The 19,622-nt window shown below is 37.7% G+C and overlaps 1 protein-coding gene across 1 annotated transcript; it reads left to right on the top strand.

Moving 5' to 3' along the window:
- Positions 1 to 857: 857 nt before the first annotated feature.
- On the top strand, positions 858 to 19,310 carry CRISP1 (cysteine rich secretory protein 1). The gene is made up of 7 exons (XM_040983120.1): positions 858 to 947; positions 7,865 to 7,984; positions 11,573 to 11,663; positions 12,720 to 12,865; positions 15,217 to 15,314; positions 16,430 to 16,518; positions 19,183 to 19,310. The coding sequence occupies exons 1-7, from the start codon at positions 858 to 860 to the stop codon at positions 19,308 to 19,310; spliced, it is 762 nt and encodes a 253-aa protein (XP_040839054.1).
- Positions 19,311 to 19,622: the final 312 nt, after the last annotated feature.

Raw genomic sequence — 19,622 nt, 5'->3', positions numbered from 1 at the left:
ATTGGCTTCTTAAAGCATGTTTTAGTATTTTGTGGTTTGTGAGATGAAAAAATCAGATGGACTCGCACTGCATGAAAATCAAGGGGTCAGCAAAGGAACTCTGGAGGGATCTGTGTGGCTTAGACTTCCCACTGCCAGAGACCGCTTGCCTTAGCTTGTGGTCCTTTGCTATTCAGAAGCCAAATTGCATCACTGGCATTTTCCCTTCTGACTCTGACTCTCGGGTTTAAGTACCTCGGAATTTACATTGTATCTTTTTGTAATCTATAATAATAGTCCCACTTCAAATCAATCACTTCATTTGCAATTTGAATCACATCTGCTACTTTGCTTCACAGCATAGCGTATTCAAAGGTTCTAAAAATTGGGGTCAATATAACGGTATAGCAAGTTAGTCCCCTGACTGCAGTACCAGCATCCCACGTGGACAACTGTTTGCCTCCCAGCTGCTCCATTCCCCTTCCATCTCCCAGTTTAGCAATCTGGAAAACCAGCAGATGGTGGCCCAAGTCCTTGGGTTTCTGTATCCTCATTGAGTACCCAGAAGAATCTTCTGGCTCCAGCTCAGACCATCGTGGCCATTAGGGGAGTAAACTAGCATATGGAAGAAATATCTAAATAAATGAATGAATGAATGAATGAATGAATGAATAAAATATTCTAAAAACAATGAAGACAACTTTATTTCGGGGAATCCATTATTCTTCTAAGCATAGCTCCACATTTCTCTATTATTAAATAATATATTTAATCTGAAACTGTGGGAGCCTTTTATTGCAAGAAATCCAAACATGTGTAAAAGTAGTTTTAAAGGCTTTAATAGAAAGCATTATTGCATGAATTGAAAGTAATATAAAATGGTGTTACTTTTCTTTTCAGGATTGGCAATGAAATACTTCTTGTGTTTGGCTGCTGTTGCTGGCTTCCTGCCTGTTTTGACCCTAAGAGTATGGAATGATTATATGTTTCTTCAAATTACTTTATAGATAAAGATAACATTTAACCCTGTACAACAGAAGGGCTGTGAGCACAGTTATGAGGGTGATTCACCAATTATTCCTTTAGTTCTTCCAATAATCCTATTATAAGAATATCATTCTTAATGTGCTACTACAGAGAAAAGAACAAAACAGAATAGTGAAGTGAAGGCATTCCACCAGGGTTTAATGATAAAGCGTGGGTGTGTGCTGAAATCAAATCTCATCAGTATATAGTTTCATGGGTCTGTGCATTTTTCATTATAAATAATAATAATAATTGTGACAAAAATCTCAAAATAAAAAACTAGGAATATAAGAACTACTTCATCAAATCTGTCCATAATTCATACATTTTTAATATGAAATGTAAACTCCAACAACTTTTTTGTTTGTTTCTGTTCTGCTTCATTTACTCCTAGAGAAGTTGAATGTATCATTTAGCCTTTATTGCCATAACAAAATGCTTCAGACTGGTTACCTTATACAGCAGAGAGGCTATTTTGTTTCATAGGATCTGAGCATGCAAAATCCAAAGTTGGAGTGGGGTGGTCATCGATTTGACCTCTGATAACCGGATTCTTGCTGACAGAGTTCAAAGTGTGCAGTCCATTATCAGGCAAGAGACGGAACTAATATCATCTGTGATCAGTCTCCCTTTTTAAAGTCACTGAGATTCAATCATAAGTGGTTTATCTGAATGATCTCATCCCATCAGTTTAATTTTTAATTTTTTAAAATATTCCTTACATAATTGAGAGGTTCATGCTTATGTGAGCCTCTGATTAGGGTGGAGATGTTCAGGTATGGAGGAAAGCGGGTCTGATAAATGTTTCATATTTTTTTCTCCCGTGTCTGTAGGGGAATAGGGAGGGGGCCATTTCTTGTTGTCAAGCCTCATCAGCCCCCAGTGACAGTGGGTGGTCATTCAATGGTGCCTCAGAGACCCCAATGTGGAGAAGAGTGTTCTGAGGGTATTATTTAAGTGTTTTTTTTTTTATTGTTGCTTACATTGTATTATGTAGTACAGTTTTATAGGCGCTGGGGATTCCCCCCACCCCTCCTTACCCTCCCCCATGGGGGATTCTCCACCTTGTTGCATAACTAGTTCAAGTTCATTTGAGATTCATTGCTTGCAAACACATGCTAGCATAAAGTCAGCGTCCTTATTGTCAGATAAGTTTCAGTGGCCTCTTGGGGAGACCTTCTATGAGTCTGAAGATAGGTCTAACAGAGTAAAGATCGGTCGGTTAAAGCCCCAACAAGGACTCCAGTCTCAATATACAACATTATGGGATTAATTGACATGTATTGGGTAAACAATATGTTAAAAATAATGCAAGTTCCTTCTTCGAACACTATCTGGGTTGAGACAGATATTCAATGACAGGTTCAAAAATAACAAACAACCATACAAAAAAATTACAGGGTAAATCAAGGAAAAACATGTGTATTAATCTTTTGGGTTTCGCTCAATTCCCTTAGCATTATCGTTTCCTGTTGTGCCCATTTTAGCCACAAAGAAACTGCATTTTGTTTTTTTTAATAGATGAGTAGGTATTCCATGGACAGTAGATGAACCAAAGCTTTCTTATCCAATCTCTGCTGATGGGCATTTTGGTTTGCTTCATGTTTTTTGCACTTACTGATTGTGCTGCATGAACATATGGATGCCTGTTGTTTGTCGTAATAAAACAGGTGTTTTGGATCTATTCCTAGGAGTGCTATTGCTGGTTCATATAGTATGCCGATTTTGAGTTTGTGTGAGTGTTCTCCAGACTGGTTTCCTAGAGGCTGTACAATTTGCTGCTCCACAGCAGTGGAGTAGGGTTCCCTTTTCCCCGCATCCTCGCCGCAGCGTCCGTTGGTGGTCTTGTTTATGTGGGGCCCGTCTTGCTGGTGTTAGTGGTACCTCATCGATGTTTTTAATTTGGATTTCCCTTATTGCTAGGAAGCTGGAGCATTTTTTCATATGTTTGTTTGCCATTTGGACTTGGTTCCTTTGTGAAATGTTTGCCCATTTCCCGTGCCCAGTTCTGACGTGGCTTGTTTTGTTTTGGATTTTTGGTTGTTTTGAAGTTCTTTGTATATCTGGAAAATTCGCCCCTATCGGCTATTTGTGTTGCAAAGATTTCTTCCCACTCTGTGGGTTGCTTTTTTACTTTGTTGATTGTTTCCCTTGCTGTACAGGAAGCTTCTTAGTTTGATGAGGTCCCATTTGTTTATTCTGTTCTCAACTGCTATTGCTTTTGGTGTCCTTCTTAGAAAGTCGGAACCTACTCCTAGGTCTTGCAGGGTATTTCCTACATTTTCTTGCAAGAGTTTGAAGGTTTCTGGATGTAGGTTTAGGTCTTTCATCCATGTTAGTTTTGTTGTTTTAGGGTTGAGAAAATCGTTCCAAGGTCTACTGATTGACAAATCAATACACTTTACTGTATCTGTAGACCCAAGCGCATACTGCGGAGCTTGGTCAGGAGAATTATCCAAACTTCTCTGCTTTTCATCCTCTGATGAGGCACTTGACATCCCCTGCTGGCATGGACAATGGCCAGCAGTTCCCGTGTGTGCATCTGGACATACTGTCCACCACACAGGTAGCAGCAGCTGAGGAGGCTCAGCCCCAGTACATGCTCTCCAAGGTCAGACCACACATCCGATGATTTTCCCTGGGACCAGGGTCTGAGACCAGCAGTCTAGTTGGACAAACCCCTGATTAAATCCAATCTTAACCACCAAAGGCCTCAACTCTGTGTAACAAGTAGTTATCATTATTTGATTTTAGGATTTAAGTTGCATAATAAAAGGATCAAATAATGGCAATCAAGATTGTCAGAATACCGTGAGTTATAAGTTTTCTCACTATAACACATCAATGCATCAAAATTACTAAAATAAAAAGGGGGTCTGATCTTTTCGAGGTAATTCGAGACTTCCCTGAGGACACAGTGGGCCTGAAACCCAAACACACGTTGACCTTGCAAGGTGAAATGATGTGCACATGCTGTTAAAAGTGCACTTGAGGGCGCGTGTTCTAAGGCAGGATGGAGACTGGCACATTGGGACACCTTAAATAAACGCTCCGTGACTGAGATAAAGAAGGAACATACGCTCAACAAAGGGCAAGAAATTAAAATGCCCTCTCACAGACATTAAAGATTCACACAGAGCAGCGAATTCCGTATGTTTTAATGTCTTTACTCTGATGGATGACTAGAGAACAGATTTTGAAATATTGGATGAGAGATGGGAGAAAGAACACAGAAACAGCAAAGCATCCTCTGTGAGTTGTGATTTCTGGGGGGCTTGCAAGAAGCCGAGCAAAAGGCATGTCGGAAGAGAAGTCTGCAAGGTGAGACAGTGAAGAAACCCTGATGCTCCCCACACCAAGAAACTGCAGTCAAGAAAATCAGTAAATCAGGTAGGACAAAGGCATTTTATTTTTTTAAAGTTATTTTATTTTTATTGGAAAAGCAGAGAGAAGGTGAGACAGAGAGAAATATCTTCCATCTGCTGGTTCAATCTCCAAGTGGCCACAGTGGCCAGAGCTGAGCTGATTCAAAGCCAGGTTCCTGGAGCTTCTTATGGATCTGCCACATGTGTGCATGGTCCCAAGGTTTTGGGCCGTCCTTGACTGCTTTCTCAGGCCACAAACAGGGAGTTTGATGGGAAGTGGATTATCCAGGACACAAACCAGCACCTGTATGGGATCCTGACACATACAAGGCAAGGACTTTAGTCACAAGGCTACTGCCTCAGGTCCTGGACAAATACATTTAGAAAAAAATATTAGAGGGCCTGGCACAATGGCTCAATTAGCTAATCCTTCCCTTGGAAGGGAAGGCAATATAATAACATTTGAGTGGGAAAGTAGGTAAGGGAAGTTATCATTTTAAAATACAAGTGTCATAATCAGGATTAGACGCCATTTGGATGGGCTAAAAAGAGAGGGTGGGTGAAGCTAAATAGAATGCAAATAAATAGAATAACATGAGATTTGGGCAAAGATGGAAAACAATGAAATAACGAAAGCACTGGTTGGGGAACTAAGCTTAAGAAGAATGACCCATTCTCTTGTACCACAAAAATGGAAGAAACAATAGGTTGGTTGGTAACACAGGAAAAGAAATCAAAACTTACCGAGAACAATAGACTATTAATCTACTGAGAGAAATACACAGAAATAGGGGAAGAGTACAAAGTTTCTAATGGTGTTTTAGACAAAGTAAATGCATTTACCAGGTTGCTGAGCAGAGTTAAAGAGCAAAATAAAAGGATAATTTGAGGATAGTCAGACTAAGTTGGAGTGACATCAGTGCCTTATTTTGTGGAATATGTTTTCTGGAAATTCTCAACAGATAGCATAGCCAGGGGGATTGCTACTGTCCTCCAAAGTTGATATATTCCCAAATCAGATACTTCTAAGTGTGAGGGACCAGAAATTGGATCGGTATTTCAGAAAAGCTGCCTAATTTTTAAAAAGGTGTATTATACAAAGGCAAGACCAAGAAAAAATGCAGAATGAGCTAAAAATAGAGTCTTTGTTGGAGATAGAGTGGCCTGTCTTAGCAATTTAGGAGACATTCTGAGCAAACAGGACAATGTTGTGGCTAGCGGTTTGGGAGCTGTGACATTTGGTTATCATTATAAAATACAGTTGAGGGTCACATCAGCATTAGAAGCAGAAGAGGATATGAGGTAAGTCCTAAAGGGGGAAGAGTTCAAGGATCAAAGAAGATGACAGTGGGAAAAATTGTGGGTACATGATAAATATTTCAGAAAATTAATTTCTGAACAGAATATAAAAGGAAATGAGAAAGAAGCCATACCTGGAGACTAAACGGTGAGGGATGAGGAGATAGAAGTAAATAGCAGAAGTTTCACTGGAGCAGAAATTTCCAGAGGAGTAAGTAGAGATATGATATGGAAATAATATATGGAATGATTTGAATCAGAAAGCTGTGCTGTAATCCAGCCCAGAGCACCTTGCTGAGCGGAAAGTGGTGCCGCAAGATGTTTTTGAGGAAATGACATCAAAGCAGCAAACTCTAGAGGACCTTCTACAGTCCATTATTTCTGCCCTCTGTATATGCTCTAACTGTTCGTGTGAGTCACAGGTGTGGGTGCTTAGTCTGCTTTTTGTACATGCCCAGAAATTTAGATAATGCAATACCAACTTCTCATACCTGTCTTTGACTCCATCTCCCTGTTAATATGAAATCTGTGAGGCAGCACTATTGGCTCAAGTAATTAGGTCCCTGGGAATCCTAGATTGAATTCCTGAATCTAAGCTTCAGGCTTAGCTGGGGACAATATCAGGATTGGAGAAGAATCAGTATATAGGAACATTTTTCTCTTCCTCTCTCTGCCTTGTCTCTCTCTTCCTCTCAAATAAATAAATGTGTTAATAAAAGCATTAAACAACTATAAACAGACTATTTCCATGTTTGGAATTATATCTGTGAATGAATTTTGATGAAAGTCCTGCCATAGCTTGGGAAAAAAGCATATATCAGGCAAATAACACTGCATCCGTTTTGCCATTTAAAATAAAAGACGAGGTGAAAAAAAATGATGAGGTAGATGAGGTTTAGCACATACAAAAATGCCTTCTGTAACAGTTAATGTTGAACTAAAAGTTTTGGCTATGTATTTTTCCTGCTTATAAAGCAGCAAAATAAAATTTAAGTTAAATATCGCAAGTTCTAGAATTGTAGATTAATTTATGTTTCCTTTTTGTTTCTGAACATGCTCATTTGCAGACACTATTGTATTCCTAAACAAATATTAGAAAAAGCAGCTAAGTGGATACGGTTGAAGATATATATTCAATAGTCATCTTTTCATTATTGAATTTCCCAGGCATATACAGCTAGACAAGGATTCAAACACAAGTGTTTTAATTGAAAAGCAGCTATATTCTTGCTTGGAGACTGGTGAAGGGAAGGATGAGGCAAGAAAGAGGAGTCTGTAAAACATGACTTCAATACACGCTCCACTGCACTTCCTATTTAAAATGAAACATGTTTCAGCCTACCCTACAAATTCATTCCTAAGTTTTAAAAACTGTAATAAAAAATGTACCAGATTGTGATTCTGAACATTAGTATGTTATCATTGTAACATTCAAAATCCTCTGAACTAAGGACAGGAATCCAGCACTGCTGCACAGTTAGTCCACTGCTGTCAGTGCTATTCCATTTTCAATCCAGCCGCCTGTAAACGCACCTGGGAACTAAACAGATGATGGCTCACGTACCTGAGATGCAGCATGGATTTATAGGCTCCTGGCATGGAGCTGAATTAGCCCCGTCTGTTGCAATCATTTGGGGATTGAAAGAGTAGGAAGATTCTTCTCTCTCTCACTCTTCCTTTCTCCCTCTCCTTCTCTTTCTTTCTGTTGTTGTCACTTGACTTGACAAAACAAAAACACTAGGAGTGGACATTTTGGCATAGCATGTTAAGCTTACACTGGAATGACCCTAGACTGGTATGCTGCTTCAAAGTCTAGCGACTCCACTTGGCAATCCAGCATCCTGCGAATGCGTCTTGGGAGGGAGTGGAAGATGATCTAAGCACTTGGACCACTGTAAGGCTCCTGCCTTCAGCCTGTCCATCCTGACATTGCAGCCACTAGGAAGGAAAACAGTGGTTGGGAGAACTCTTCCTCCTCCGTCTTCCCTTTCTCTGTCACACTGACGTTCCAATAAATAAACTGTTAAAAAATATTCACAATGGAAAATATTATCTGATCTACTGAGAAACATCAACTCAAAAATGCTGAAGATCAACATTCATTCAATATAAATAGTATATAAATCTGCAACCAATATATTTGACAAAAATCCATTCAAAAGCAGTTGCACTAATTAGTAACTTTCTAATAACAGCATGAAGCAGCTTTAAAAACCCTGCTGACTGAATCAACAGCTGTCCAGGAAGAAATCGTGAATCTGCACAACACCCTCAGGAGAAAAGTGATTCCTGAAGCCAGCAACATGCTGAAGATGGTAAGAAAAAAGCACTGTATGTTGGCGATTATAGTAAAAATAAAGGCGTTTACTAAGATTTTATTCAGTTAGTGAGAAAAGTCTGTAGGTCACAACAGATCAATGACAGGCAGAAAGGAAGCCTAGGGCTAATAAGGTAATTTCCCACAGTTGTACGTTCTGTTGACCACAATCAAACAATTCTGGTTCAGGCAGTGCAACTTCATTCTTAAAGACCTAGAACAGGGCTTCTTCAGTTTTACTGTACTGGAGAAGCACCCGAGTAACTCTAAAGTCTTATACTCCAAGAACCTGGTGCAAGAAGTCTGACATGGAGACCACCATACATTCCCAGCTCACACAACTGCTGCCAGCATGCACAACAAACTTACACTGACAAATTGTCAAAGATTTTCATAGTTAGCCTCACTGGACAGAGTGCATTGAAGAGTTAAGATGTCCAACTGGTGGGCCTGGCGCGGTGGCGCAAGTGGTTAAAGGTCCTCGCCTTGCATGCCCGGGATCCCATATGGGCACCGGTTCTAATCCCGGCAGCCCCGCTTCCCTTCCAGCTCCCTGCCTGTGGCCTGGGAAAGCAGGGGAGGACGGCCCAAAGCTTTGGGAACCTGCACCCGCGTGGGAGACCCGGAAGAGGCTCCTGGCTTTGGATCGGCATAGTACCGGCCGTTGCGCTCACTTGGGGAGTGAATCATTGGACGTAAGATCTTCCTCTCTGTCTCTCCTCTCTGTATATCCACCTTTCCAATGAAAAAATAATAAAAATGAATGTTTAAAAAAAAAGATGCCCAACTGGTGTTTCCAAACAATAGTGATGAATCTATTCACTAGTCTTAGCAATCCATAACATCATGGAGAAGCAGCCTTTCTGATATAAACCTGGGACACTCTTAAAAAATGTATTTATTTTAATTGGAAAGGCAAATGGAACAGAAAGGAGGAGAGACAAAGAGGAAGATTTTCCGTCCCACGGTTCTCTCCCCAAGTGGCTGCAATGACTGGAGCTGGGCCAATCCGAAGCCAGTGGCCAGGAACTTCCTCTGGGTCTCCCAGGCGGGTGCAGGGTCCCAAGGCTTTGATTCGTCCTCGAATGCTTTCCTGGGCCACAATCAGGGAGCTGGATGACAAGTGGGACTGCAGGGATTAGAACCAGTGACCATATGGAATCCCGTCGGGCTCAAGGCGAGGACTTCAACCAATATGCTATTGCACCAGACACTTGGCATACTCTTTTACACACACAAAAAAAATTGGGTGAAGACATGGGTAATATAGGTGATGAACCTCACATTTATCTCTCTCAGATTTATGGGTAATCTGAGCTTCCTTCCCTGAAACTTAGACTATCCAGACTAGCAAAATTTGGAAATAATGTATGTTTTGTGTAGATGAGGCGTGCTGTGTCATCTCTGCCTCCTCAGTTACACATATCCATCACTGAAATTCTTTATGCTTTGTAAGAAACAATCAACACCTAGGAGACCATGTTTTTCCCCAGTGCCAGGCTTCTAGTATGTTTCTAGTACTTTTTAGAGATTTCAACAACCTGAAGGTTAATTCCAGGGAAGTGCCAGTAGATGGCAGCATACACATTCTCAGTAGTAGTAGCTGAATGACAGACAAAACAAATTGAGGGGTTGGAGGTATCCCAGAGCCTATGAAACTGTGTCACACAATGCAATGTAATTAATAATAGTAATAAAACAAACTCTACAGCTTTTGTTATTACTATGTTATATTCAGATAAAAGGGCGGGCTCTTAAGTGGTTGTATAGACTGTTAGAACACCATTAGCCACACTATCACATTAACTGACCCAGAGCTTCCCCCGTCGCCTGCCCAGCACGGTCAACATTCATGCAGTATTTAGAACACACTTTTTGTAGCCAAAATATTTGAATTTAAATTCCTTCTATGTTATTTTTGGCAGCGTGTTCCTTAAAAGCTGTTCAAAATGTTCATTGCTCATTTACCTCACTTTTCACACGTAAGAAATAGCAGCACCTTCTTTGTATACTGTTGTGAGGCTAAAGTGAAAAAATACGCAAAGGCATCGAGTCTCAGTTCTTACTGTTATTCATTATTTGAGGAAGTGATTTGGCTGTGATCTTGCTCCTAATGACAGTCGGCACTTACTGAGGTCCGATGAACAGAATACAGGGATTATGGCACCATACTTACTATACAAATATTTGGGAACTAAGTGTGAGTCACGCTAAGTGTGAGGTTTAATGCATAAAATAATGCTTGCAGTTCAACTGCTACAAAATAAATAGGATAGATTTCTAAGTCAGTTGTTTGCCTGGAAAAACTAGCTTAAATTCTTTCCAACTTCTGAAAGAGGAGGTATATCCGAATGTCATTACCAAATTTGGATTTTTTCAATTCAAGGGCCAGTTCAATTAATTGAATTTCTTTTTAGATTTCTATTAATTTGTATTTTAGTTCTGAAATTTAACAAAGTTTTAAAATTTTGTCACATCTACTTCATATACGGATATTGTACACATAGGCATAAATATGAATTTTTCTTGAACAAGAGTGGTAATATCACAAAATGAGGTGTTTGTGACACAAATATTTCAAGGATTGCATTCCTCTCCATGGCTTAGTAATATTTCATTAAATACACATACTTCATTTTTTATCCAGTGGTGTCTTGACAAATATCCAGGCTCATTTTATTTTTAAGTATTTATTTGTTTTTATTGGAAAGTCAGATATACAGAGAGGAGGAGAGACAAAGAGGAAGATCTTCCGGCCGATGATTCACTCCCCCAGTGACCGCAACGGCCGATGCTATGCCAATCCTAAGCCAGGAGCCTCCTCAGGGTCTCCCACGCGGGTGCAGGGTCCCAAAGATGTGGGCCGTCCTCAACTGCTTTCCCAGGCCACAGGCAGGGAGCTGGAAGGGAAGCGGGGCTGCCGGGATTAGAACCTGCGCCCATATGGGATTCCGGGCGTGCGAGGCGAGGACCTTAACCACTTGCGCCACCGCGCCGGGCCTCAGGCTCATTTTATATCTTTGTTATCATGAATTCTGCTATTGCAAACAAGAGTTCATCAGTATCATTTTTGATATGTTGATTTTACCTCCTTAGGACACATTTCCATATGTTAGTTACATTTTTAGTTTTCTAATGACTCTGTATATGGTTTTCCACAGCGATTATACCAATTTGCATTCCCACCAACAGTTTATTAAGGTACTGTTTTTTCCACAATCTTGCCAGCATTTGTTAGCTTTTTAATTTTCAGATAATAATCATTGTAACTGGAGCTAGATGATATTCATTGGTATTTCTATTTGTGCTTCTCTCAGGTCTAGTTTCCCCAGCAATTCCATATCGGTCTGGTGGCCAGAATCTTGTGCAATATTTTTCTGATATGAGTAAAACTTCACCGTTTTCTTTTGATGTACATCCACATTAACTAGCTTTTTCTATCCTTTAATTTACAGTCTGTGTGTATTCCAAATGGTTTCATTTGTGTAACTCTAGATTTCACAATCCCTGGAGTTTTAGAAGCAACAAACTAGAATCTTATCATGCAAATGTTCATTAAGATGATTTTTATTTTCTTTTACTGCAGAGTTGGGGGGAAGAAGCTGCAGAAAACGCCAGAACTGTGTCAAAGTACTGTGATCCGGAAGGGAGTGACCCAATTGACAGGAGACTTGAAAGTAGGTATATATCAGTATGACTTATTTTTCAACACACACACACACACACACACACACACACACACACGGCAGGGACTGTTAATGAAAGCAGGAGGAGTGCTGCGTCATCCTGACTGCATTTGCTGGTACCGGGCTGTGTGCTGATAACTGCTTTGTTCTCAACTGATGTTTACAACTTGAATACGTAAACGTTTAGATTCTAAATTCTGACCTTCAGGAGAGAAGAAATCAAGGCTCTCAACGTAGATAAAGAATTTAATCAGGCAATTATAAGATTTTTCTTACATTTAGTTAGTCTTGGCTACCCACAAATCACCATTGACATTACTTTGATTTTAGAAAATGAATAAGTACATATATGAAATATATCATATGCAATTTTAATGCACTATCTAGAGAAATATCTTTAACTCATAAAAAGAGCCTATTTTAGGATACAAAATCGTGTTAGTTTAAAAACAATCAATGCTTTCTGCACAGATATCAATCTATACCTAAATTCTGAACATATATTTTGCTATAAAATGACTAAAAAGTATTAACATGCCATCTATACATTCAGACTATTGTGAATTATAACAACATTACTGAGCAGTGAATTAGCAATCTCGAATTTCCTGGATCCAGACAGAGGAAGATTATTTCTGAACTCCATTTTCAGTCAGGAATCCACACCATGAGTGGATGGCTAAACAAATATTCATTTTAAGTTCAGTACTTGATGAAATTAGTTGAGGCTGCTTTCAAGAACCTGCGTATCACTCTTGATTGATTTTCAACCTTCCCCATCACCTTTGAGGTTGCAAACACAGAAATGTCAACTCTTCTGATTTCAAGAATTACTCATTATCTCCCACTTTTATTGTTCATTACATTGGTCACCCCCAGACCATTCCCAAGGAGAAAGACTTCCAGGTGGAATGCAACCAATTTTGTCTTGCCTCATAAGATGCTGTCTAATCAGTGCAGCCACCAAAGAATATAAGTGAGAAATGTGTCCTTGTATAATAACTCCAATTTTTGAGAGTATGACCCTGAACTATTTCCTCTTTTCAGATACCTTTTGTGGAGAAAATATTTATATGTCAGCTTTACCTTACTCATGGTCCCAAGTAATCGGAATCTGGTATAGCGAATCTAAAAATTTCAGCTATGGAAAATACGTATCACAGGATTTGGTCATAACTCATCATTACACTCAGGTAACAGCACCCATTGGTTATGGAACTGTTATTGAGGTGAAATGCACATGCCAGGAGTATTATCATTTCAATCATTTTTGAGTTATACAGAAGAGTTGGCCAGAAGTACACTCATCTGGTAGAGCAACCACTACCAGAACAATATAACCTTCCACAAATGGAAACTTTGCCCCTAGTTAACAATGGGACAGTTAGATGAAAACATATGACATTTGTCATGTTGTTCATGTCTTATTTCATTTAGCATAATATATTAAGTCCACAATCATATTGTGTAGTGTGTCAGACTTTCATTCTTTTTAAGACAAAATAACATCCAGGATTATTCCTAGTAGTAGGAGTGTGGAGCTCTGTCAATAAAAAGATTCACTAGGGTGGGCCTAATACTGGATTCTTCAGTTTGCACCTCATATATTCTCTGCATTTTTCAAGTGAAGGAGGAATAGGTGTACATATTCTGTACTGTTGGGAGTTGGAGCAGGCATGATTTGGGTAATTTGTAGTAATCCAGGTGCTGTGGTCTTGCCCCTATGTTTCCTAGTTCTTGGGACGGTATGTGGTATACAGCTTTTCAAATGGGTGGCCCTGTGTGGAGGCAGTTACTTGAACCCTCTCTGTTTCCGTCCTGGTCCACTTCATTCTCTACTTTCTTTCAGATATGTGTTCTGGCTCTCAGTACACAAGTTGTTCCAGTTTTTTAATACATCTATGTATTTTATCCTTTTAATGCTGTTTTAACTATAGTGATTTTGATTTTCATTTTAAGATTACCGTTGATGTAAGAGAAAGCAACAAGATGATTGCCAATTGATTGGAAGGATTACAAAATAGAAAGTAGGGCTATAAAAGTAGACCCTGGGAGGAGTGGGGAGTCATTAAGAAGCAATTTAATGTAATTCATGTTTCAAAAAATCCAGTTTTCTAGTAAAACATGCATTGACCAAAAATCCTAGAAAACATTAAAGATGTAAGTACTAAATATGGAAAAATTGATGCCAATATTCATCACAGTGATGCAAATGCAAGTTGGAATGCCTGCTTCACATACTAAAGTGAGAGTCTGAGATCCAGAGTTTAATGTCTTTCTAAGTGCACTCTGTAGGAGGAGACAGATCAAGTAGCTGGATTCCCACAAACCATGTAGAAGACCTGTACAGAGTGGGCTGCTGGCTTCAGCTTGGCCCAGCCCCAGTTCTTATGGCCATCTGGATATGAAATAATTCGTAAATTATCTCTTTCTATGTGTGTCTCTGTTTTCCTTTCAGAATCTCCCCATTTTAGAATTTCTGTCTTTAAAATTTAAAGTAAGCTTAAATAAATGAATAATTTATAAAATCATGTGAAAATGCAATAATAAAATACAACACAACTATTGTTCCAGCAACTGGAGATTTGGGTATGCCCATTGATAATGTTTATTGCTTGATTCCAAACAACCAGTTATGAGGTTGAGGGTAGCTTAATTATATCTCGTTTGGTCAATGAGAAAATGAAACTCCAGACTGCTAAGTACCACCCAGCAAAGTGGTAGAGATGGAACTGAGCCTTGATCACTGTGCCTTGAAAGACAGTTCACTGTACACAATGTACATTTTCTGATACGTTAGAAAACTACCTTCTATGATAGGGCTACCTTCTAGGTAGGGCTGATATGTAAACAGCCTTCCTCATGTTAGTTGATTTTCCATATAACTTTTGCAATGAGGAGAGAATAAGCTAGAGTTAGTGTTAGCCATTTGTATTTCTTAATGAGATCTTTGCTTTCTAAATCAAATCAAGGTCGAACTTAGGAGTGTTAACACTGTGTTCTAGTCATCCCAAGGTAAACCTGATATTGTGGTCTGAGAAATGAGGGCAAAGTGCATACACATTCCATGTGTACAATGGTTAGTTATTTTTGTTCATTTTCAGCATCAGTCTATTTATTGCAAAATAATTTATACCACTTCTTTGTTTTAGTATACATATATAGAATATATACATGTAATATATCTCATATCCCATACAAAAGGAATGTTGAGGATTCTTAATTAGAAATACTCAATGTGTGTGTATGTGTATATCCAAAGACAAATACACAAATATAAAAAGTAGTAATTTTCTACCCAATCAAGCTGGATTATTCTGCATGATTTTTAATTTTTACTGTCAGTAACCAGGGATATATATGTGCATTATCAAGACCTGTAGGACTCCTATTAATTCTAGGACTTTTTAATAAGTGTGTTCTAAGCAATCCTAAAAACAAGAATTCACACATTTAAACAGAATGAAAGCATAGATATTGTATTCATTTAATATCAAATGAATAATGTCAAATGAGTAATAAAATAATTCCTTTATCTTTACAGCTCGTTTGGGCCAGTTCTTACCTCATTGGCTGTGGTGTTGCAGTATGTCGAAAAGAAAAGCTATTTCACTATCTCTATGTTTGTCACTATTGTCATGAGTACGTGTCACCAAATTCTCACAGCTTTTAAAACTTTTTTCAAAAGTTGTAGAAGAAAACATTTTTTTAAATTAGGTAGAACTTTATAGATAAATGACTCTATCAATGCCTACAAAATTTCACAGAGTCATTCACATGCACATGTATCTTTATATTTCTATACTATATTTTTTCTTAAAGTTCTAATATCACATTAATAGGCCATAACAATTCAGACTGAATTACCAGTAGTCTTGCCATTTGTCGATGATTCTGCAGTAAGAAGCTATTCACACAAAGACACAAGTTTCTTGGAAGCTAATTTAAGCAAAAGCACAGGGATATTTAATTCATCAAAAACAGTAATGGGCTTAGAATTCAAGACCTGGAATTCTGAGGCCAGGATTCTGGGACATCAGGTTGAGGTTTTCTGCCTCTGATCTAGCCTCTGCAATCCACATGGGAGGCCCATGTGGGCCGAAATGGAGTGGAAATGGAGTGGCAAACAAACTTAAATGTACAGCAGATACCAAAATACACTTAGAAAAATTCTAATGTTTCATGGTATATGGAGGGGGCTGTGTTTGACAATAATACACCACGGACCATATAAAAACTGGGGAAGTCGAGTTCCCAGGCTGCAAATATAAAAAAGAAAAATAAAATGCCAATTAATTCATTTGATAATTTCCACTGAGTATATGTGTTAAAATTTTGCATTGGGCCCCATAAAATATGCAAGTGTTAATAATTAAAAGGTAACATTGCCATGCTGCTTTCCATAATATCTTGAAAAACTCAACAAAGAGAGCATCTTACCGTAGCTGGCTATAATGCTCTGCTCTTGTCAGAAATTGACAATCAGTAGTCCCAAGTATGATTAGGGATGTGACTGTACAGAAAGAGATGCACATCCTCTGGAAAATATTTTTAGGTAAATCAAAATCACTGGTTGCATTTGCTTAAAAATCACATGTATGTACATGTTTGTGTGTATATAGATATACCACGTTCCTCTTAACAATTAGTGCTACTGGCTATTTACAAGTCTGTAAGCATGATTAATTTTCAAATTTTGTTTTTTGGTAGAGAGTAAAATTTTATATATTTGACAACTTTTTGTTTCCTTCTTTAAGGGGAAATGATCCTGAAAGAATTTATTTGCCCTATAAGAAGGGCACACCTTGTGGAGACTGTCCAACTCACTGTGATGATAAGCTTTGCAGTAAGTGTTACAAGTGATACAAATTCAACTTTCTTAAACTTAACCCATTGATCTGGATATCTGTCTATATTAATCACTGAGCAGCATTGCACTTCTCTTTTTTCATCTCAAACTTTCATCTCAAACTTACTGTAAGAAATATTAGAATTATTTCTCTTTAACTCCCCCAATCCTCATACTAATGAAAGAAAATCTATGATTTAATTAATGGTAGTGAACCTTGGAATGTCCAGGTGTGAGAGCTTGAGCCCTTATTCAGAAGATTAATTAAGGTTAATCTGAGTAAAATGCTTAAGTGCCGTGTTTTCTTTCCCCCAGCTTTAAAGACATTTCTAAACTCCTTAATATAGTTCACAAACTGGTGCATTGCTTTCTTCATCAGTATTCTCACTGGGGGATTCCCTAATTGCCTGTTCACTTTTGGTGCCCTGAACTTTTTTTTTTTTTTAATGAGAGACCGAACTGTTTCCTTTGAAACACCCGGGAAGTAAGAGCTTAGCTGGTGCTCACACTGCCTTTAAAGCATCACCTTTTGTTTCATAAGTATGTCTAACTTCAGATTAGGTATTAACCACATGTGTGTCTCCATTCATCACAACCATCATTGACTGTAAAATTCCTTTCTTTAAAAAAAAACAGCCTCTCTGCAAGCATATTTCCTTAATCCCTCAGATAGAGTGGATTCATAATTTCAAATCTCCTCTGATTTTATTTTTTTATCTTGATTTTACTTTTCCATATTCCATTCCTGAGAAGGAGTGTAGCTGAAAACAACTGTCTCTCCCTTTAAAGTACCAGCCAGTCATCTGTACCTTAGCAGAAGGAATGAGGAGTGGTATTTTTTAATCCAGCAGAAAAGACTAATGTTTGCTGTGACATGAAAAAAAAGTCACAGAAATAGGAGAAAAATAAGAAAGAGAATTATTGTTCTAGAATATTCTTTGGTGGATATCCTGAGATAAATTTTGTAACTTGCAAGTAATGAGTATAAATGAAACACATGACTCTAATAATTGGCTATATTCAGTAAAGTTGATACTAAAATTTTTAAACCTGGATATGTAGATACAATCCATTTAATTTGAATACAAGGCAAAAATAATTCCTAAAAATATTTATAAAATTGAGCTAAGTATATAAACAGAAAAAAATAAAAGATGCTCTAAAATTTCTTAGAGAAGAAATATTTCATTTATAAAGAAAAACTCATCATTCCAAGACTATTGCATAACAGAATACATTGCATTAGCAATGAGTAACTGATTAAAGACAATGTGTTGTAATAACCTTGTCAATTACTGATCATAAAAAAAGCAATCAGATATATGCTTTCATCTGTAAGTGACTTGGGCCTTAATGTGACACATACCATCTCTGTCACATTTTAATAAATCTAATATAATCATTATCCATGCAACTGAAAGATAAGTCAATTTTGGGGGAGTGAGAAAATGGGAGAATATGGATAAAAATAATTTAAAAACACATAAATGTGGGTGCAAAGCTTTTAAAATTTTTATTAACTCAACACAGCTGATCTATATCACTAACAATGAAAAGATTGGAAATTTTTACTTGATAGTTAAATGATGAAGATTTAATCAAATTCTAAAAAATATATTAAAGGAGGAAAAGAAATTACAGGCACGTTTGCCTTCAAATATAAAAATCCTTGACTAATTTTAATAGAAAAACTCACATTAAAGGATGTTTTAGCAAATTTTTCATTGCTATTACAGTTCTAAATTGCAAAGTATTTGGGGCTCTTGTTCAATGCAGCAGTAAAAATGCTGCATGGCATGCTTCCATCATAGCTCAGAGTGTCCTGGTTTGAAGCCTGTTACGTTCCATCCAAGCTTCTTGCTAATGTGCACTCTCAGAAAAAACTCAAGTAGACCGGTCCTTTTCTCCCACATGGGAGACTCCGAGTTCCGAACTCCTGTCTTCAGCATGGCCCAGTCTCGGCTGTTACAGGTGTTCAGGAGTGAGCCAGTGGATGGGATCTCTCTCTTTTGCTATCTGGATTTCTCTTTCTTTCAAAAATAATTAAATAAGTGTATGCTTAAAATATTAGAATTCTTCATACTGATGTGCATAATTTCACTCTTAAATATACTTGATATGTATGTGTACAGATGTTATGGGGTAGAATAAGTTGAAAAATATCATGTTATGTTATTTAAAATGCATCTTGGATGAAGAGATATTCTACACTTAATGTGTACTTTCAATTTGGTTTTAACTTTATATATATTACTTCTAGTAATGCACAGCAACAGTTTAATATTAAATTATACATTATTAAATAAATCAAAAGGGAATTAATAGAATTAATTGTTTTAATTTATATTGCCAATGGCATTGATGTTTACCAAAAAAAGAGCAATTGTATGATTGAAAAAAGGATCTATATCTGATATTTGTAATTGTATTTCTACAAAAAATTTTTAGTGAAAATATGAGAAACATATTTTAGTGAAACATATAAGAGAATGCTATTGAGTTCCAAGCCTCTGGGTTCAGCCTAAACCTGTCTTGGTTGCTGCAGGCACTTAGTCAGTTGATAAATTCTCTCTCTCTATTTCACATTATATTTTAGCAAACAAATAAACAAATAGATCTTTTAAATAGACAATGTTATATAAATGTACTGTTTTCTTTCAGCTAATCCCTGCCTCTTCTATGATGAACTCACCAACTGTGAGACACGAGTGAAAGCACTAGGATGCAGGCACTCATCCCTCAAATTACTCTGCAATGCTACTTGTAACTGCAACACTGAGATAAAATAACTATTATAACAATTACAATGCTCCATAGAGAGGAGGAGATGTCATTGGTATGGTATCTTTGCCTTAGTTTATTTTATTCCAATATTTTTATGAATTTCACTGCAGGTTATTTATGCTAAAGATCACAATTTTCAGTAATTATGTATGGACACCAGTGATTTCTTCTCTGTGCTACCCAGCCTGTCCTGGTAAATTATGAAGTGATGTTTTAAAGCTCTTTTACTGCTGGAATGAGAGACTGAGTTCATCAGCTGCTTCAATTGTAAAGGATATGGTTTAGAGTTGATAGCTTGACAAAACTGAGCTCATGAT

The sequence above is a fragment of the Ochotona curzoniae genome, unplaced genomic scaffold (assembly GCF_017591425.1).
Source record: "Ochotona curzoniae isolate NIBS_2020 unplaced genomic scaffold, NIBS_Ocur_1.0 contig_3819, whole genome shotgun sequence".
Taxonomy (NCBI): domain Eukaryota; kingdom Metazoa; phylum Chordata; class Mammalia; order Lagomorpha; family Ochotonidae; genus Ochotona; species Ochotona curzoniae.
This window is presented reverse-complemented; position numbering and strand designations above follow the sequence as displayed.